The sequence below is a fragment of the Triturus cristatus genome, chromosome 4_2 (genome assembly GCF_964204655.1).
Source record: "Triturus cristatus chromosome 4_2, aTriCri1.1, whole genome shotgun sequence".
NCBI classification, from domain to species: Eukaryota; Metazoa; Chordata; class Amphibia; order Caudata; family Salamandridae; genus Triturus; species Triturus cristatus.
In genome coordinates, this window is record NC_140586.1 from 561,643,224 (window position 1) to 561,665,086 (window position 21,863).

Here is a 21,863-nt window from a genome sequence, read left to right on the forward strand (position 1 = left end):
TGGTGGAATTCTACATGGCCTACATCGATCAATTGGCCCCCAGACTGGTGACCCTATATATGCAGAGTCTTTGCTCTGAGGTGCCCTTCCTGAGTCACCCCAGAGTGCGTTGGTGATACCCCTCCCCAAGTCTAAGGAGGCTAATGCTCCGGTGACAGAGTACTGACCACTCTCAATGCTTAATCTCGATTTCAAGGTCCTTGGCAAAATACTGGCAGTCCGGTTGCTGCCGCATATGCACTCCATTATCCATACAGACCAAAATGGCTTTATCCCCTCCTGTAATACCTCTTATAACTTGTGCAGGCTGTACTATGTTCTGTTCCAAACGCAGATACGATACCTGCCCTCAGCGGCTGTGCTGTCAGTGGACCTGGAGAAGGCCTTTGATACGGTTGGGTGGGAGTACCTTTTTGAGACTATGCTGCGGCTGGGCCTTGGAGAGGGGTGGGTGAAATGGGTTAGGCTGTTATATGCTTCACCAACTACATGGGTCCAGATCGGGAAAGCAGTATCCTCTCAGTATCAAGCACAGCGGGGGACCCGACAGGGGGGCCCTCTTTCACCTTTGTTGTTCGCGCTGGCGATCAAACCCCTTGCTGAGCTGATTCGGCAGGGTGGTCCAGATCTGGGTATTACATTGGACGGGCGGAGGCATACGGTTTCATTGTATGCCGATGATCTGTTGGTATACCTGCAGGCAGCAGTGCATGGTACGGCAGTGGTGCTTTTACTCCTGTAGCGCTTTGAGGCGCTGACAGGCTTGAACTTCCTGTTTCCTTTAGAGGGTACGTCGCCTCCGCCAGCGTGTCTCCCGGCTGACATCAACTGGGCATCCCACCCATTTAAATAACTTGGGATTCATGTCTTTCATTCTCTAGAGGACCTGCGGGGTGGGAACTTGAACAGGGTGCTGCGGTCCCTCAGGGTGTGCGTGCACTTCTGGCGCGCCCTACAGCTGCCTGTCATGGCGAGATTTTCTCTGCAAAAGATGGAACAGGGAGGTATGGGGGTGCCAGATTTTGAACTATATATGCTGGCTGCCCAGTTGCAATGGCTAGCGCACTAGATGGAGGGGGTTAATGCAGAGGGGACCTGGCCAATGGAGCCGGATGGTGCTTCGGCTCTTTTGCTGGCCAAACTGTTGAAGCCAGCAAATTGTGTCCCATACAAGTCGGTGTTGCAGCTCACAGCCATACACACATGGAAACGCTGTGTGCATCGGCTGGGTGGGACCCAGTGGTATACCCCCATGTTACCTTTGGTCGGGATTCCCCATGGGGACCCGCTGACAGTGTTCATGGCGGAGCAGCTGCAGGCGTGGACGGAGGCGAGTTTAGATTCTGTGGGCGACTATTATCAGTATGGCTGCCTGTTCTGTTTGCAGAGCTGATGGATGCCTATGGCCTCTTCGCCGGCCGGCTTGCAGCACTAGTGTGGAGAAAGCTGAGTGATAGTGAATGATACTCACATGGGTGCACGGTTGGGGCAATCCGTAGAGGCCTAGACGGCACATGGCCTCCCCCTCCTGTGGGAGTGGCTGGATGATGACGGTTTTGAATGAGTGTGGGTGGTGGGTCGTGGGCCGGGGTTAGCGGGGTGGAGGTCGCTCCCTGCCCCCCTCCCTTCTCCCCTGTCCCTTATCCCTCCCCCTCTGCCCAAGTACGGCATGGGCTGCATAACTGTTGGCTTTTATGCCTTCACCGCTGGATACTATTGCGCTCTTGTTCCCCCTTCGCATGCAGGGTTTTATTGGTTCCTTATTATTTGTTAGATCTTTTGGGTTTGTTTCTCATGCTATTGGATCATATGTTTCAGCCCAACTGGTTGTGTACACAATCGTTGGGGGCACTGCCTGATAATGGTACGGAGTCAGAGTTGTACACCAAGGCAGGACGAGGAGCAGAGATAGGCAGGGTGTATGTTAGTCAATTTATGGGGCGATGAGTCCGTGGCGTGCAAGGATAAGCCGACACTAGGCTTAAATAGGGATTTTATGTTGTTACATCCTACCCTAGGGCTATAATTGAAATGTACATCACCCTGCCTAGTGGGATAGTTGAGAACCGCACTGAAACTCTTCTGTTGTAAACGATTTGTCGTGCAATTGTGGAAACGAAAACCATATATGTTAATAAAGATATGTTAAAAAAAAAAAGAGTTACGTTCAAGTACTCCTAGGTTCTTGGCATTATTTTCCGGAGTAGGACAAATTCCTAAAGAATGAGGCCAACAGCTGCTATTCCAGCTTGATGCGCCTGGGCCAAAAATCATCTCTTCCGTCTTATCCCCATTCAGTTTTAAAAAGTTGCATGACATCCATTCTGCCACTTTGGTCATGCAACAGAAAATATTTTCAGCTACTAAGCATGAGTTCTTAGGGATTGACACCATGATCTGGGTGTCGTCTGCATACGACACTACCTCCATTCCGAAGGAATGGATGATAGCCGCTAGAGGTGCCACATAAAGATTGAAAAGCGTGTGGCTTAGAGATGAGCCCTGAGGCTCTCCACAGGTCAGGGAAAAGGCATTTAAGAAAAAGTGCTTAACTTCACCCTTTGCGATCGTTCCCCCAGAAAGGAGGACTGGAGAGCTATGGCTTGATGCGAGATGCAAAGATCCTGGAGTCTGTCTAGCAGCAGAGCGGGTGAGATGGGGTCAAACGCTGAAGACAGATCCAAGAGTATCAGCATCACCATCTGTCCCTCATCCACCAGACCTCTGATACAATCCGTCGCTGAGATCAAAGCAGTTTCTGTCCCATGATGTTTTCTAAAACCGAACTGGGAGTCATTGAACCAGTGTTGCTGTTCTGCAGTCTCAATCAGATATTAAGATGCATCTCCAAAATCTTTGCTAGCACAGGAAACAAGGAGATCAGACAATAGTTTTTACAGTCCCTGATGCCCAGATTCGTTTTTTTTAGGAGGGGCCTATATATATATAGCCTGCTTCCAACTCTGTGGGTAGAATCCAGATAGGATCTCATTGTTTATAGCTGACCCACTCTGTAAGCTAATAATGTTGGCCACCATGTGGAGAACTGCAGGGGGGACAGGCGTCTAAGGGTGATCTCCGTGAGTTTTCAGGAGGTATTGTTCAGCCAACTTAGGAGAGAGTAAAGTAAATATGGAGAGACCTTTTGTCTCCTGACTTGGACAAGATAGCGACTCTTGTGATACTAATGGAGACCTTCTGGCGACAGTTGACTGGGTCGGCCTGATACGAGCTGAGCCGAAGCCTGTGTGGATATCCATGATCTTGGAGTGAAAGAAAGTTGCTAGCTGGTTACAGAACACCTGCGAGCTCTCTGGTTCCACACTCTGTTGTGAGGCCGAGAGCAGTTGTACTAACTTAAAAAGTTCTTTACTGGGGGTAGCATTTTCAATTTTCTGGGTGCAGTACTTCGACTTTTCATCAATTAATGCTTGTTAGCCTAACAAGGCCTTGCTCTCGGCGCCCTAATGGTTCTTTGTCACTATTTCAGATTTCTTGCGTCTGCCGGATCAACCCTCCCTGTTTAAGTCACCTGTTTTGATTTGGTTGGTTTACAACATTTGTTCCCACCTACACCTTTTTTATGCCCCAGTGGGACTTTAAGTTGGTCATTACATTTCTCAATTTCCTCCTTTGGATTCCCTGCATAGCTGCCCTTTGCAGCTTTTGGCTCTGAAAACAGTATTTCTGGTGGCCATTACATCTGCCAGGAGGTTAATTGAGCTTCTGTCTGTCCATCCTCCGTGCACTATCTTTTTCCCTGACATACTATTCCTCTAAAACGTGGTTCTTTTATTCAGAAGGTGGTCACCTCTTCCCATTAGCCAGATCATTACTCTACCTGCATTCTATGCAACACCTCATCCGTCCAAGGAAGAAAAGACACTCCATTATTTGGAGCGTAAAAGAGCTCTGTCTTTTTGTAATGAACGGGCCAACGCTCACCGGGGTAGACAATCACCTTGACGTTGGGTTCACCAGAGCGAAGAAGGGCAAGGCTGTACAGATACAAACCAACTCCAGATGGCTAGTCTTCTGTATAAAAATCCACTACATGCTGGCGAAGAAGCATCCCCCCGATTGCTTGTAAGCTCTCTCCACCAGGGACAAAGCAATCACAAACTGTGTTAGCACGCGGGGTACCTGTCTTGGACATCTGCCAAGCTGCCACATGGATATCTCTCCATATGTTCATGAAGCACTACTGCATGGACAGTCAGGTCCATCTTGGCGGGCATTTCGCCAGTTAGGTTTCTCTAGATACGTACTGCTTTGGTATCTGTTATCAGGTGAGGAATCTACAGTTAGAAGTATCTATCAGAAGAACAAGTTGCTTACCTTTGGTAATGCTTTTTCTGGTAGAGTTTCTGTCTAAGCGCAGATTCCTCATGGAGCCTCCCATCCACCCTGCGCTGTGAACTATGCACTTTCCCAATAAGATCTCTTAAACACTGCACACTGGTCAAAACTTTAGCATTTAATTTTATGTGGCTCTGCTTTTTGGCGCGGAACTAATCAAGAAAGAAAATGATGTCCGCAGATTGTGTTGGGGCCTATATAGGCCCTGTGACGTCACTTCCGAAGCACACCACGTCAATGCAGAGCTGAACGATGCCACCTACTGGTGTGGTCAAGATTTTCCAGGTCCATTCGACACCTGGGGAATGTTGTGAGGCGAGGAATCTGCGATTAGATAGTCTCAGTGAGAAAAGGCGTTATTGAAGGTAAGTATCTTGTTAATCTAAGCACTTCATTCTTATCAGACAGTGGGGGCACAGCAGGGCCCAAAGATGTAATTGACTTAATAGGTTATGTGTCCTGCTGTGTAACATCAATGGTATTTTATTACCATTCAGTTGTAGGTATCAATGGATTCTCACCCATCTTTCTATTTTTTTGTATAGATTGCACAATTAGATGAAAAATTGCAACATACAACAGATCAGCTGCATGAAAAAGACTTTGAAGTGCTTCAGAAAGATCAACAGTTGAATCAACAAAAGAAGGAGCTTGAAAGAAAACAACGAAAAATAGATGATCTTGAAACAGTAGGTTTTCTTGCACTGCATTTTTTGGGAGTGATAAGCAGGCATATTCGCGATATTGTGAAATAAAATACGAAGACAGCTTTCAAACAACCCTCTTTCGGCTTGTGTTTTATCAGAACATGGTGATACCCTAAAAGCCTTTGATTGATAGGAGCTTAACTGTGTTGAAAAGTTACAGGTTACTAAAGCATAGAATTGTGCTGCAATCTCTACACTGTACATCTGTTTTTAAATTATAGTATGTTTACTTACATTATATTAGAATTGCCTATGCAAAAAGTACTTGTGCTTTTCAAAGTTTACTAGCAGAAGATTCTGTCTATCTTATTGTTAATGGTGAGCAGTTTCCTGTTAATGCAACCCGACTTCCCCCAACACTGCAGTAGAGCTTTTGAATGGTGAAGTAATATAAGTTCTGATCAGTTTTTCTAACTGCAGATTCATTGTCCATAGAAGATTCCTGGGCTCCAGACTGAATGCGGAGAATTCTTTCAGCAATGCTCATGCACGTCGGTAGTTTGTGCCTTGTGGCTCAGAGCTGATGTAAGTTCCTTTTTTTCCGCACCCTTGATCCAGATCCGTACTTTTGTTGACTTGAAATGTTTTCACAGTGGGATATTGACCAAAGTCCCCATCAAAAATGGCAAGCTGTACAGAGTGGACAGCAAGCAGATGTCAGTTATGGACGCTCGCAAGTCATGACTGGTGTTTGGGCTCAACAGACGATTCTAAGGCACACAACAAATGTGCCCTTATGCACCGGAAGGCAGTTCGGGACCGGGAAGCTTAACTTAACACTGCAGAACATAAGTTGTCATGGTCGACTCATGGGACCCACTCCCAGTCCAAGTTGCAGGCCTGATCGCAGTCAGAGCCAAGAGGCCACTCCTACAAAAAGTACACTTTCCGATTGTATTCTTCTGGTAAGTCAAAGTCAGACTATACAAAAGCATCAAAAACCAAGCAGGACTTGACCCCATCCTACCACTCAAAGTCTAGCAAGAAAGTCAGATGGTATAAAGATGAAGATCGCACTCAACTGATGTCCTCTGAACTGGTCACTCTGTTGAACCCTATGTGCTCTTAGTTACATGAACCATTGTCAACTCTGCAGTAGATCATGTCTTTTAAAGAGTTCATGCGGCAAATTTTTGGTGTGATTCGGACTCCTTCTGACTCCCTCTGAATCCCTCTGGCACACATCTGGACAGCCATAAGATCCGCCTCTGATACCATCTGCCTGTTCTGGACACATTACTGGGCCTGTATGGACTCCTGTGCTGACTTGTATTCTGGCGCCAGGGGCCGCCAGGTTCCATCCATACTAAAGCCACCTCTTCCGGCACGCATCAATGATCCGATCTGGGTGCCGATTTCCAAACCCAAACTAACTTCTGCCCTCTCCAAGCCTATATCATGCTACAGCGTCACGAAAGTGCAACGAGCCTATCGTAACAAGATTAAAATTCAAGGCCTCTGTCTCAACGTTAGTGCCAGCAGAGTATTCAGTCTTTATCTGATTCGCATCCAGTGTCTCTAGGGACATTGATGATGAGGTGTGGGACAGGTTGCTTTCTCCTCATTACAATTATGATTCATTGTATTTACACTTGAAAAATGCTAGTGAGCATCACAAATCTCCTGAGACAGACCTAGACTCTCAAGTTAGGCCACCAACTGAAGAAAGCACTTTGCTTGGAGTTGTGTTGTGGAAGGCAGCTGAAACACTAGAATTACAGTTTCCCACTACAAAGTCTAAAACAACCACGGCCAGCTTCATCAGAGCCCCTACTGATGCCCATTTAACTACATGACCAAGCCATGCTCGCCAGTTTATCAGTAGGTAGGTGGGTGACTCTGACTGGCCTGACTTCCTGACCAAGCACTCTACACCGGAGAGCCTGATAGTTCAAACGTCAACTACTAAGGTCAATCAAATTTCCTTCCCATCAAATCCTCTGGATAAGGAATCAAAATACTTGATGCTTTCAGAAAGGGAATCTTTTCTTCAACAAGTCTAGCCCTTATATCTATTAATGATGTTTGCCTCTTGGACAGGTACACCCATGCGCTATAGGATGTGTCTTGGCATCTGTGTCAGAGGACCTCAGGACTTCTTTACTCCAACCGATACCTGATGGTTAGGACGCAGCCAAGTATGTGCTCCTCGCTGCTTTGGACACGGAGGATGCATCATCAGAGCAATTGGAGACTTGCCAGGATAAGATCAACCAGGTTTTCTAGATGCATTCAGAATCACCAATGGGCATGCCCTTCAACAACTCTAGGTTCTTTGAAAATAAAACGGATTCAGCGCTAGGACAAATCAAAGACCGTCATTTCACACAACATTCTTTGAGGCTATTGACACCAGCTAACCAATTTGTACACCAACACAGAAAATTCAGAGTTTGTTGCAAGGGCCTGGCTTACAGGTAATTCTACTCCTCCTAAACTATATTGCAACAGTCAATGCAGTACGTACGGGGCTGTGTTGGCAGCACTGTTAGATACTGTTCAATCAGTATGAGCAGCAATCCTCCAATTCTTCCTCCCTTGCTGTACCAGCTTCCAAGACTCTTTAGTTTGTCCTCCCATATGCATGCCTGGCTGGTGGGAGACAGAATACAACATTTACTCCCTGGCTAGAGATCCATCTTGTTGGGCAGCTAGTTTCTACAGAGTGCTCAAAGGGGCTATGCCCTGTCCTTTCCTTGTCCATCTCACAGTTCTCCTGTGCCAGAGTGTCTCTTGGATGGGCACTCTACTATCCTCTTGCAGGAAATTGACATTGTGGTGTCCAAGGCTGAAGAGTGGGGGATGGGTACTATTTGTGCTACTTCCTTGTTGTGAAGAAAGACAGAAGCCTCCGGCCTATTATGGATATCTCTTCATTGTATATCTTTCTGATGAAGGACCGGTTCAAAATGCTTATGTTGGCTCAGATCCTGTCGGCTCTGGACGCAGGGAACTGGATTGAATTTTTGCACTTATGTCTGTTTCCATATACCCATCCTGCAGTCCCATAGGCGTTACCTGCGGTTGAAGATAAACCAGGAATACTTTCAATTTGTTCTCCTCTTCATCCTTACCTCAGGCCCTCGTGACCAAGGTAATGGCAGTAGTTGCTGCCCATCTTCGGAGGTTGGGAGTACGCGTATTCCCATATATCAAGGACTGGCTGCTAAAGGTAGGCTTGCTGCCGTCAGTAGTAGACCACATCTGGATGACAGTCTGAAATCCTGACATGGTTAGGTTTTACCATCTACAAGCCGCAGTTCACCTAAACTTAATGTAGATAATTCCATTCATCTTGCATTTCTGGACACAGTGGTGTTCAAGGCATTTCCTTTGCCACAGTAATTCTGGGACCTTTCAGGATATGATCTGAATGTTTTGGGATCAGTTCTGAGATTCAGTGAGATGGCTGTGAAGCTTCTTGGTCTCTTGGTCTTGTGCTTCCTCTTCATCCGAACACTATGTGAAACATGCGGGCCCTACGGTGGACCAGCAGATCCTAGTGGACCCAGCTTTGTGGTTACCTATTTGACTCTATTCAAATCATAAAGGAGACTGCACAGGATTTGCAGTGGTGGCTGGTAGACACACACATGATCTGCAGCAGGCCACTTTCCCTTTCCCACCTAGAGTTGATGGTGATGGCAGATGCATTGCTGATGGTTGGAACTGCCACCAGGGAAAGGTGTATGTCAGATGCCTCTGGTCTCTGGCGAAGCGACGACTCCTTATCAGCGTTTTGGAGCTGTCGACAATCTATCTTGCATTGATAGCCTTACTGCCATCCATCCAAGCGAGGGACTGGTGCATGTCCTCACAGACTGCATGATTGCCATGTGGTTGTGCACCAAGCAAGGCCGAGTTGGGGCCTGGATCCTGTGCCTAGAGGCACTATGTCTCTGGAGGTGGTGGGGCCATCTAACATCTTCCTGTTCACCAAACACCTAGTGAAGTCTCTGAATGCCTTAGTGGATGTATTGAACAGGTGTCGTCTAGCAGACTACGAGTGGCATTCCCATCCGTGGTGGCGCGGCCATCCGTGGTGGTGCAAGCACGTGTTAGAAGGGTCATTCCGCCTGGAATGGAACGACAGACACCTGTGCTCACTTCCACCCTTACCCCTCTCTGGACTTTGAGTTCTGAGTAAGATCAAGACAGACTGGGCCAATGTCATTCTCATTGCTCTGAGCTGGTCTAGGGGAGTATGGTAGCCAGAGCTTCTGCGATTGAGTGCTTGTCCTTAAGTCAGGCTTCTACTTCAAGAGGACCTCCTGTCTCACCAAAAGAGCAGCTTCCTGCATCCAAGTCTCCACAACCTACACCTACATGCATGGATAGTGAGTGGTGGCCAAGTGGGGCATAATTATGAGTGGAACATTAAATTCTGTCCTGTGCATAAACAGGGGTTTCTATAATGCCTTCGATAATTATCGTATGTGTTAAAGAACCCAATATTTGTTACATTTCGCAACAAGCAAAAACATACGGTATTTTACGTATCATGTGGATTTTGGTGCGTTAAACACCAAAACCTGCAAGTTGTTCCCCATGGTTCATAATAGATGTTATTTATCGCACCCAATAAATAACATACCCCATGGTATCGTTATTGATATGGGGTGATAAATAATGCCTCAACTTATAATCAGGCCCTAGATGGATTTGGCTTGACGACTGAGGTGGCCCATATTATTCTTGCAGCCAGATGCCCTTCCACGAAGTCGATCTACAATGGGTCACGGGAATATGGTGTTGGTCTAGTGCCTAAAACACTGACTCCTTGCAGTACAAACTTTATGATGTTCTTTCATTAGCCAAGCAAGACCTTGTGGTGGGCACAGTGAAGGGCTATTTATCCAGCCCTTTCTGTGTTTGCCTCACCCACCATCTTTTTAGCCAGTTGTGATGCTTTTTACAAAAGGTTTGATGCATGTGAATTATACTGAGCTGTTCTGTATGATTCTTGATGCTGAAATCTATTTTCCTAATTGCAATTATGTCCGCACATCACAAGTGAGCTACAGTCACTCCTGGTACAGCCACTTCTTTCTGGACTAATCAGTACTGGTGACCAGGGATGGCTTCCTGCTGAAGGTCATGGCTCCCCTCCATGTTAACAAATGTATTGGCTTTGCCAACTATTTTTCCCCACCTCACCCTTTACTTGAGGAGGAGAGGCTCCATCGACTTGATCGTAATAGCTCTTAGCATTTACATCAACTGCACGAAGCGCTTTTTCATGAATGGTCATCTCTTTATTGGTTTCTCTGTGGCTAAGAAAGGGAAGGCTCTGTAGAAAGATGACCCTCTCAAGGTTGGATAGTTCTCAGTATTAAAATCTGTTATGCAATGGGCCAAAACTCTGCCCCCTGAGGGCCTGTATGCTCATTCAATGTGGGCTAAAGCCACTACATTGGCCTTGAAGAGGGGTTCATGTTCTGGAAATCTGCCAAGCTGTTACTTGGGTGTGTGCACATAGGTTCACAAACGTCTACTGCCTTGGTAGTGAGGTCCGGTGGGAAGGCCACTTCACCAGCCCAGTTCTGTAAGATGTTTGGTCTGAGTCATCTCCCCAGACCCTACACTTTGAGAGGTTCTGCTTATGGTATCCATTATAAAGGTGAGGAACTTTCAGTTAGAAGTATCCATCAGGAGAACAAATTAGATAACATTGTTAATGTTTTTTCTGGTGGATGCTCTTTCTATCCGCAGATTCCTCACTAGCGTGTCTGAGGGCGCAAACTTTAAACTGATGTCAGCATGTAGGGTGGCACTTGTATGCAAATCCCCTAGCACTCTATGAAAAGTTTTTGGAGTTGCTGAAAGACCAACAAAGGTGGGTGTGGAGTTTCAGATCCACTTGGAAGGGCACGGAGAGAAAGGAATTGACGTCAACATGGAGCCATACGGCGCCAACTACTTGTGCACAGGTGCTTTGTTGAAAAATTTCTTCAGTTTCAGTCTGGCCCTGGAAATTTCCAATTGGCATGGAATCAGCAGTGAGAGTAGACTACCAGAAAGAACATTTTTTAAGGGTAAGTAACTTGTTCAATACGAAAAATTATCTCGGAATATCAATAAATGTACAATTCATAGACAATTCTTGCTGGTATATTGCATTATTGAAAATAGAACTTATGTTGAATTTTGCAGAATATGTACATTAAAAAAATGGCAATGCACAAGCACATCTTGTGATTATACATGGACCAGAGATAAACCATTTTGTTGAGACAAACAACTCTGCCTTATTCTGGACTAATCATAAACAATATATGGCTAACCATAAATACATGTATTGAGTGTAATCTTCACTTTGAAATACATTAGTTTTGATTGTTGGTTAGTTCTAGTTTGTAGATAGTTTTCCTCAAGTATAAAAAAAAAAAAGGAATTCATATGCACTTTCTGATGGATACTTATTGCCGATTCACCTTAGAATATACCATGGCGTCAGAGTGGATTTGGAGAATTTTCATGCAATGCTTCCGCGTGCCGATAGGTGGTGATGTGCTGCTCTGTGCTGACTCCATTATGCTCCGTCTGTGAAGGAGTGGGGCCTTATCGAAGCGCCACCTCTGCATGCTGACATCAGTTCTTTTTTCTGCGTCTTCTGACGAGCATCTGGAGCTCCTCCTCCACCTTCGTCTGTCATCTGATGACTCACAACAACTATTCCACAGTGAACTAGTGAATGATTTCACCAACAGGATTCAAGTCATGCCACAACTTGAGGAAGCAGATGTCTGTCATAGACCAGCACAAGGTGTGCCTTTGGTGCCTGGGTTTCAGCCACAACTCAAAGTAGTGTGACAAATGTACCCTTATGCTCCTGAAGGAGAGTCAAGCCTGGAAGGCAAAATTGTACATCACCGAACATCAACTGAAGTTACAGTTTTCACACAGGTCTGCTCTTTAAGTTGTGGTCCTGTGGTCTTTCTCGCGACCACTCCCCTTTATCTTCGGGTAAGTCAAAATCTTCAGCTTATTCAAAATCGAGGTATCAACACAAGCATTGGCAAGCGAAGCAAGACTTGACCCCCCACCCCATGACTCTGACTCCAAAGAGAAGGCCCTTGAACAGCAAGATTTGAGTCTCTTTTCCTCAAGGTGATGAGCCAAGAGAACCAATACCTCAGTTGATAGCAATGCGCCCAAGTTTCCCAGGTTGTTGTTGGCCCCACATCAAATAATTGCCTTCAAGGAGGCCATGCTTTAAATCTCTAGTGCACTTCCGGCTCCCTCTGGTTTACCTTTGGGCCCCACAGAACTGCTTGGGCCTCCAATCAGTTACTGCTGGCGGGCTCTCCCCTGTTGTAGTCTGTCCCCTTTGGACCAGTTACCAAGCCAGTACTAACTCGGTACAAAATTTCATTCCAGACCCAAAGCTGATACCCACTCCACTGTCACCAATTGATGACCCGGTGCCAACACCCATGTCAGACTCAGAGCCAATGTTGGTGCGAGATCAACTGATGTCAGGCTAAATAATCACAAAAGATCAATTTACCATTTATTTATGCAATTTAGTAAGCGCAACATATGCCCTTAGGCGTCTTGGCGCTACGACTTCAACAGAATCAAAAGGAAAAAAGACTTTATCAGTGGTGGGGGAGGAAAAGGGAGAACCAATGGGAATCATTATTGGTTAAATAGCCACGTTTTCAGTAATTTCCTGAACTGAAGAAGAGTTTGGCTTAGTTTAATATGTAATGGTAACATGTTCCACATTCTAGCAGCCGCTACCACAAAGCGTCTGTCTCCCCAAGACACGTTTTTTGTGCGCGGGACAGTGATTTGAAAACTTGTCGTCGATCTCAGGGCTCTTGTGGGTTGGTATAGGATGAATTGGTCTTGAAGAACTTGTGGACCTTGCTTATTTAAGCTTTAAAAGTAAGACATAAGGTCTTAAATTTGATCCTATTTCTGACTGTAAGCCAGTGAAAATCCCTAATGGTTTGACTAATGGAATCCAATTTAGGTGTTTTAGAAAGCAATCTTGCCGCTGCATTCTGAATTGATTGCATTTTTGCTATCACCCGGGATTGAGCATTTGCAAAAAGGCCATTGCAATAATCCAAGGAAGACAACACTAGTGTGCTCACTACTGTTTTTGCCGCATTGTCAGGTAGGAACGGAATGACCTTTTTAATAATCCTTAATTTCTGAAATGCAGTTGAGGCGGTCTGATTTGCATGAGAGGCGAAATTAAGTTTATCATCAAAGATGATGCCTAAGTTCCTAACTTTTGATACCGGAGTCGGCAGTGTTCCCATAGATGGAGGCCACCAGACGGGGGACCACTCTGGGGATAATTTTCCAAAAATGATCACCTCCGTTTTCTCCGAATTTAGTTTCAAGCAATTTCCTGCCATCCAATCTCTGATTGCCAGCATACCTTCCTGCTACCTCCTCCCCATCGTTCTTAATGGCAAGCACAAGCTGGGTATCATCTGCGTAAGAGGTCAAGCTCATCCGGTGTTGTTTGATAACCCTAGCCAGGTCAGACACATAAATATTGAATAGTGTCGGGCTTAGTGATGAGCCCTGCGGAACCCCACAGGGCAACACCAGGCTAGCAGATTTAAAAGGGCCTAGTGTTACCACCTGTGTTCTGCCAGATAAGAAGGAGGCAAGCAGGTCCCTGGCTTTTGCTTGAATGCCTAGATTTCCGACACGGTCAATCAAGATGGAGTGGTTGACCGTGTCGAACTCTGCAGTTTGACAAAATCTGGTGCCTCTACCATAACTTAATTATCATTAGAGGCTCCATTTTCTTTTTGGCCCTTACGCTTATCCTTTGTTACAACAGAGAGTTTGACAGAAATCTGATGATGATGGTGAGGGAGTTGGCTTGCTCTCCCCATTATTATACTGATGATTCCTCATGCCTTGACTGACAGAACACTTGTGAGTTTGACACTTCCCCTAAAACAGAGCTTGTCTCGCCTCATGGGCCACCAAAGGATGAAAGTGCCTCATTTGCATTGGTGGTTCATAGGACAACTATGGTACTGGAATTACAGCTGCCAAGTCAGATGTTTTGGCAGAGATATTGTACAGCCTGGCCCCGGTCACTTTAGAATTCTGGCTTCCATTCAGTGACACCTTTACGGATGCCTTGATCACTACTTGGTGAAGTCCACCTGTAAGCCAGCAGGGGACCAGGCGACATAAGCCTGAGCCCAGTGTTTCCGATTTTTTTCACAAAGCATTCTACTCCAAAACATCTCATTGTACAGGCTTTGACCAAAAAGGTAAATTGAGGTCCCTAAACGCAATTGGTCTGTAATGCACATGGCCTATCAGACATGGCTATACATCATCTACGCTGGTTTGGATGCAACAAAGTGCATCAGTAGGGCAGTTGGTACCAGTGTCATGATCTGCAGACACACCTGGAGGAGGTCAACCGGATTTTCTAGCGATGTGATGTCCAGACCTCACTGATGGAGATGTCCTTTGATGGGTCTCACCTCTTTGGTGAGAAGGCGGACTCTGCTATGCAGCACTTTCAGTATACTACAGCCACAGCATGTTCCTTGAGGCTTTTAACCCCTGCAAAGCAATTTCCCCATCAGTTCTGCAAGTATAGCAGTTACTCCAGGGGAGGTAACCTATCTGTAGAGACCGCCTTCCCAGCCAGCAATGTAGCAGATAGCCCAGTTCTTTTAGGGTTGCAGACGTGGCACCAGCAGACATAGCACAGGCCAGCAGGGGCACTAGTCTTCCACTTCCCCTGTTACAATGCTGCTTTAGTTTGCCCGCAGTGGCTCCCGTCCAACTGGTGTGGCTACGATACGTCACTTTCTTCCAGTTTGGCGATCCATCACGTCTGACATATGGGTCTTGCAAATTGTTCAAAATAGCTCTGCCCTATCTTTTCTCTCCTCTTCCTCACCCGACATTCCTCCTGCCCCAAAACAAATTTCCTAGCAGCATCTGTCCGTCCTGCTGCAAGAGGTGTGATTTTACTCTTCAAAGATGTCCTAGACCTTCAACTCCTGAATGCTTTCCTGTGACGAACAAATTGAAGATGCTCACATAGGCTCATATTGTATCTGCTTTGGACCCGGGATACTGGATGTCCTTGGACGTGCATTTTCATATAACCATCCTGCTGTTCCACATGAATTACCTATGGTTCAGTGTGGGCCTGTAACACTTTCAATTTGTCATGCTTTCCTCTAGCCTCACCTCTTTCTTGTGAATGTTCACAAAAGTGAGGATGGTGGTCTTTGCCCATCTTCAGAGTGAGGTAGTTTCTGTATTCTGTTATCTTGACATATGGCTGTTAAAGGCAATATTGCTGCAGTAATTTGTGCACCACCTCCTGGTGATGATGGAACTCCTGACATTAGATATGTTCACCATAACAAGCCTAAGTCCCACCTGATTCCATCACTGAGGCTTCCATTCAATTGGCGCTTTTCCTCTACTGCAGCAAGTCCATAAGCATTCGGCCTAGAATTCCAAAATCTTTGCCTCGATCTTGGACCCCGGTGAGGGTAGCTTTAAGTCTTCTTGGCCACTTCGCCTTGTGCATCCTCCTTGTAAACTATGTCAGGTGGCACATGCAGGCCCTGCAGCAGAACCTGAAATCCCAGTCGGCGCAGCATCAAAGTTTCCTTTTCAACATCATCCAGATCTCAAAGTAGACGCCACAAGATCTGCAGTGTTTGGCTTGACTGATCACAATTTGTCCAGTGGTAGATTGCTGTCTCTACCCCACTAGGGCTACTGGTTTGGAGAGGAGAGTCATCTACAGCAGGTGATCAGAAGCCTCAGGTTTTCAGTAGACATCAAGCTCCACATCAGTCTACTGAGGCTAACCATTGGGTCCTAAAGGCTTTCTTGCCATTAGTCAAAAGGAAGTTGGATCAGGTTCTCACAGACAACAATCCCACTATGTGGCACTGTACCAAGCATGCGAAGTGAAGCGCTGGGTTCTGTGTGAAGAGGCTTTACGTCTCTTACTCACCAACCACCAAACATGTTCCCTGAATCATAGTGCGAATGAACTGAGCAAATGCTATCTGGTAGATCATGAGTGGTGTATACATCTTAAAGATGTGCAGGGCATGTTCGACCAGTGGGGAAAGACCTACATAGATTTGTTTGCCACTGTCAACAGTATGCAATGTCAACAGTTTTGCATGTTGGAGTTTCAGTGAAATCACTTGTAAAGTGATGTGTTCTGGCTCAAATGGTGTAAGGGAGACTCCTGATACCAGAGCCAAGTTATCCTAAATGCCCCAGATTGGGCCACAAGAATGTGACTACCTGGAGCTCCTAATCATGAACATTTGTCCTCTGATCAATCTACTGCTTCAGAAGGACTACTGCTCTTACCAAGAGTTAAGTAGCACGAGTGCAGTGGTGACAGTATACCATTTTAGTAATAATGATCAGTAGAGTGAACAGTCTTTTTGACCTGTGTCAGTGTAGTGGTGTGAAGCAACTCCGCTGCTTTGCATGTAATTTGCCCTTAGCCTACATCATCCTAGTATTTAGTGCTGTGCAGCACGTGTGTTTGCATGTGTGTGCAGTAATGCGTGTGTGTCTTCGTGTGGTACCGTGCATAGAGGCCTCTGAGTTGCATGTGGGAGACCCAAAGCATTGAAAAGGCAGATAGATGTGGAGGAGCAATCCCAGACAGGTTTGAGTATTGCCTGCATTCCTGATAGCTGGGATTGACGCACACAGCGGAGCAGGCTTCTCCGAGTAGCTCTTTAGCTACTGGCAGCTTCCCAGCTACCTGTACGTAGCTCTCCTGTGTGCAAAGTAGTGCTTTTGCTTGGTTGCATATCAAAATTGAAACTGTGTATTTTCAAAAAGCTGATGTTTGGAGGAAAATGTTTGCATTTACAAAACATTCTTAAAGCTGATATTTGAGTGATAAAAATCATGCTGTGTACCAGAGATATAGTACTGATATTATTACCTTGTTGCCAGGGGTATAGCAGCTGTGGATGTTATGCACATAGTACAGTAACCACCAACTTTCACATTACTGCTGGCATGCCGGCCTGATGCACTGAGGTGATCACTGTTGGTAATCTTGTCTGATGTGGTCACAGTTAAAACTCTAATAATATTAGTAGATCTGGATTATTTCATTGAATATAAGTAGCTCTTATTAAAGAAAAGGTTGGAAACCCCGCTGGAGCAATGGATAACCAGACTCTCCTGTGCACTTTAAAAGGGCTGTTTGATTCTGGAAAGGTCACTGGTCATAGGGGTCTGGGCACATTATAATTAAAAGTTGTACATTTATATTATTTGGTCATAATATATTTTATAATTAAATATGTACTTTTTCAAATATATTTTTAACGTTAATTTATATTTACATGTTTAACTATTTTAAATAACTTAATTTAACATCATTATTTCTTATGGGGTTTTAATTTAAGTCCCTACCTACTTTAGTTTCTGTGGGAGGTTGTTGCAGTATCAGTGGTTCTCCATGTGTTGTGCTGGATTTTCTACAAAATTGTAAGTTACTACAAAAGTGAAGTTTGTTTGTGAATCTAAACAGTAGTAAACCTACTCAAAAGTGCATTTTGTAAAACTGGCCCATAGAATTCACCTTTATCAACAAAAGACAACGAAAGCAAGCAACATGGGATTTTATGAAACCCAAATTTATCTTAACAGAAAGGGATCAAAAGTATTTAGAATTACTGTCTATGTGGGTCTTTTTTGCAGGAACGTTATTGATTTGGTAGTATCGATAGACAGTCCGAATTAGCAGATCTTGGTCCGTTGACTAGACTTACTTTTGCTTCTTCATAGAGGGCCAAGATTACCAGCAGGACCTGAAGCTGAGGGTGCACATGGTCAGACATTCTTAGAGTCAGATCCATGAAGGAGGTTCAAGAATACCAAAATGGTTCAGCTACGAGATGGAAACTTCCAACCTTGATGCTGGATGCAACAACAGCTGACATTTTGAGTGGCAGCTGTTAATAGGCTGCAGTTTCAGTACTTTTCTCCTATCAGGCACAGTCCAAGAGTGGCTTGTCTGTGAGGTTGCTTGTAGGGACTTTGCAGAGAAAGAAAAATCTCAAGAGTGATAGAAAGTTCTGCGGAAGGCTGAGATGGTTGCTACTTCCCAGACAGATGCCTTCACTTCATCCAAGTTTTCCATTGGATCTCAGTTTTTGGATGGTAAAGGTTTTCTGGTTGGTGCTGAACAATACTGTCCACTCATCCATTATAATTTTCTAGTATTTGGTTTTCTAACACAGAAACCATATGACTCCATTTTCAATTGCTCCTCCTGTACAGAGTGCAGCTCTGATTTAGAGCAGGCAGGCTCTCGGCCACCGGTAGCCGTCCTCTCCAGGTCTCTTGAGCCTAAGCTCCCAAGCTACCAGACCATTGAGCATGTGGAGATCCAGTTGCAGACAGATACCCCTTTGTTCCTGATAGTATGTCAAGAAAAAGCTTTCCCCAATTCTGCTAGGCACTTCAGTCTAGACAGGATAGGAACTGTTCTTACCAACTTCTTGATTGAAGGAAATGTTTTCTTGATCTAAACCTCCACCAGACCAGAACTGCCTGATTGAGATTTTTATGAGTCGTCATTCTAGAGGTGGCTAAATTATTTTTGTGAAGTATCAATTTGGTGTTTCACTCAAACTGAGCTACACCCCCTTTCACCCCAGTGCAACATAGTGAAATATTTAGAGAATTGGTTTGGGGAGCCAAAGTCACACATCCTGCTTCTCTTCATTTTTACACATACAGCTTTCTCTTATTAGCAAACGTTCTGTCCCTCTTTTCTTCTCTAACTCCCTTCTTCAAAGGTAAGGCCACTGATTTGGAACAGAACAAGGCCTCCACCTGCTGGCCGTGTAGAAAGCATGGTCTTCATCTGGGAGAGCAATAGCTCCTCTACTAGCACGGTGATGGCCCTTTTTAAATAGGACAGTTTGCTAAACTCCAGGCAGGTCATGCCAGACAAACTCATTTGCATCCCGATTTGGGAACCATTCTTGGTGCATGAGACCTCTAAAAATAATAAGCTACAAGGTTTGGTCCGTAGGGTAAGCCTGAACGGAAACCTAGTGTAAGGCTTATTAGTATTACATATGAGCCCACATAAACAGACTTTCAGTTGTGCACTTATCACCTTTTTACCAAAATATCAGTGTCCCCGTATCTGACTTCTATCCACATATTCCTTACCTTAGAATTTCCCCAGGCGTCCAACTGAATCCCTAAGATTTTTCATGAGGCATACTCCTGCGCGCCGGTAGGTGGGGTCGATCGGCTCTGCGTCCGTCGTTGACGTCATCTGTGCCGAAAGTGACGACGTGGCATTTATTTAGGTGTCACTCAGGTGCACTGACATCAGTTCTTTTTGTTCCGTGCCAGCCAGCACTGATCCAGAGAAGAACTATCCCTCTGTCATTTTTTGACACGCTTTTTTCTACATTTAGTCCAATATTTTTTAGGTTTACCTCCTGGTGTGTCGAGGACGTCTTCGCCCAAGTCGGGTTTTAAGCCATGCAACAGCTGTCATCGGCTGATGTTGGTGACGGACCTGCACCTCATGTGTCTTTGGTGTCTGGAGTGCGACCACGGCACCAAGTCATGCTCCGATTGCCATGTTAAGGCAGCAAAGACTTTGAGGGAGTGTTCCCTGAAGCTGCTACCGACCCGGCATGCGACTTGGGGAAGTCCAGATCCCGGTTGAGAGTAAGGTCACGGGATCGTTCGCGGAGCGCCAAGTCCTCCTTGTCCCACTTGAAGTCCTCAGGACGTTCAGGTAGGAGGCACAAAAAGAAGAGCAAGAAGTCGAAACGCTCTTTGACTTCCCAACGGCTGAGGAGATGCATTCTAGGCCTCATTCCCTGGAGCCTGGGTTAACTCCTTGCCTCCCCGAATTTCTGAATGCCGGAGCGACCCCTGCCCAAGTGAGAGAATTCTATGAAGCCGTCTGCCTCATATTTGGGTGGCCCAGGCCCGCGGGGTCAGAAAGGGCCCCATCTGGTTCCGCGCAGGCAGGTCTGGCCCTTGTTTCGGTCAGGCACTGGGAATCCATTCTTGGATCCGGACCAGCACTGTTTGAGCCATCTCGACCTTCCCCAGCACTGGCCCCGATGTCGATGCTCCCAGCGGTGCCAGTGCTCCCCCGGTAGAGTCATCCCTGACTCCAATACCGAGCCGGATGTGCGTTGCACGACTCCGCCGGCAGGAGCTTTGCCTCCTAGATCAGAGACTGCCTTATTCTTATGAGTTAGGCCTCGGGGAAGACTAGGGTCACTGGACACTGTAAAATATTAGTCCTGTGTGGTAGAAATGTGTGGACTGGTGTGAGGACCTGGATGAGGACAGCGGCCTGGATACGTCTCCAGATGCTTGTCGGCTTTATCCCCCTACCATGGCTATAGTGGAGGGAGCTTCTTACACAATGTTGGTGCGCAGGGCAGCTGAGGTCATTGACATACAGCTACCCACAGTGGCAGTCAAGACTAATCTCTTGACGGAGGTGCTACAACCGGGAGTCTCCATGTCAGATCCCCTACTCCCATTTATTGACACCCTCCCTAAAGTCCTTCTGGGTACCTGGTCCAAACCCAGCACAGGCGCTCCTGTGAATAGGACCTTCGCCATCACACCGCACATGGTGACCCAAGCTTCCAAACTCAAAACCCTACTCCTGAGAGCTTGGTGGTCCTTAGGCCTTTCTGTTGCCCCACGTCCAGCTCAATCTGCCTTTCACTTCTTAGGCACCAATTGCTGCCCAGCCACCGCGTCTGCTCCCCAGCTTCTGCGTTGCCTGGGGCGTGGTACCCACAGACCTTTGAGTCAAGTTACCAGTGGTCTGGTCAGTCCGCCATCCCCCTTCTGCAACCACCTCCAAACCCTCCTAATCTGCTCCTTTACCACCGTGGGCACCCAGTTGGCAGCTGGATTCGCCAGCACCTACCCCTACCCCACTGGCAGTAAATACCATCAGACAGGTGGGTTTTCCAGATTGTCCAAATGGGCTATTGCCTACTCTTCAAGGCTACCCCTCCCTCCATGCCATCATCTCACGGAAGATCATCTGTTCTCCGCGAGTAGGTCATGGCTGTCTTGGCCAAGGGAGTCCTAGAGAGGGTACCAGTGCCTGAAGTGGGCTATGATGCTATTCACACTACTTTCTGGTTTCCATAAAGGACAAGGGCCTTCGTCCTTTCCTCAATTTCTGAACTCTCAATCTCTTCCTCAGAAAGGAGAAATTAAAAATGTTCATGTTGGCTCAGGTCTTGTTTGCTGTAGACCCTGGAGATTGGATGGTAGCACTGGACTTGCAAGTCGCTTATTTTCATATTCCCGTCGTGCCTGCCCATCGGTGCTATCTGCGGTTTATAATAAGCCACAAGCACTTTCAGTTCACTGTGCTTCCTTTTGGCCTCACCAGCTTCCCTTGAGTGTTCGCCAAGGTGATGGCAGTGGTTGCAGCTCTTCTGCAGAAGTTAGGGGTGCCATTCTTCCCCTACCTCAACGACTGACTGCTGAAGGCGGGCTCACCCTAGGCTGTCATTTCCCACCTCCAAACTAGGGCAAACCTTCTGCACTCACTGTGGTTTACTATCAACGTGCTTAAGTCGCACCTGACTCCCTCTCAGATGCTCCCTTTCATCTGAGCTGTTCTGGACTCATTGCTGTTTCAGGCTTTTCCTCACGAGTGACAAGTCCAGGATATTCAGTCTATGGTCTCGAATTTTCAGCCTCTATCCTGAGTTATGCTGAGTTTGACTCAGATGCTGCTGGGCCTCATGGCCTCCTGCACCCTGC

General features: G+C 46.2%; 1 protein-coding gene across 3 annotated transcripts in view; it reads left to right on the forward strand.

Moving 5' to 3' along the window:
- CCDC18 (coiled-coil domain containing 18) overlaps positions 1–21,863 on the forward strand; it is a 1,105,805-nt gene that overhangs the window by 816,355 nt on the left and 267,587 nt on the right. For all 3 annotated transcript variants that reach the window (XM_085602201.1, XM_085602202.1, XM_085602203.1), the window contains one exon: positions 4,905–5,048. In XM_085602201.1, coding sequence (XP_085458327.1) covers positions 4,905–5,048 — 144 coding nt within the window. The remainder of the gene's footprint in view (positions 1–4,904; positions 5,049–21,863) is intronic.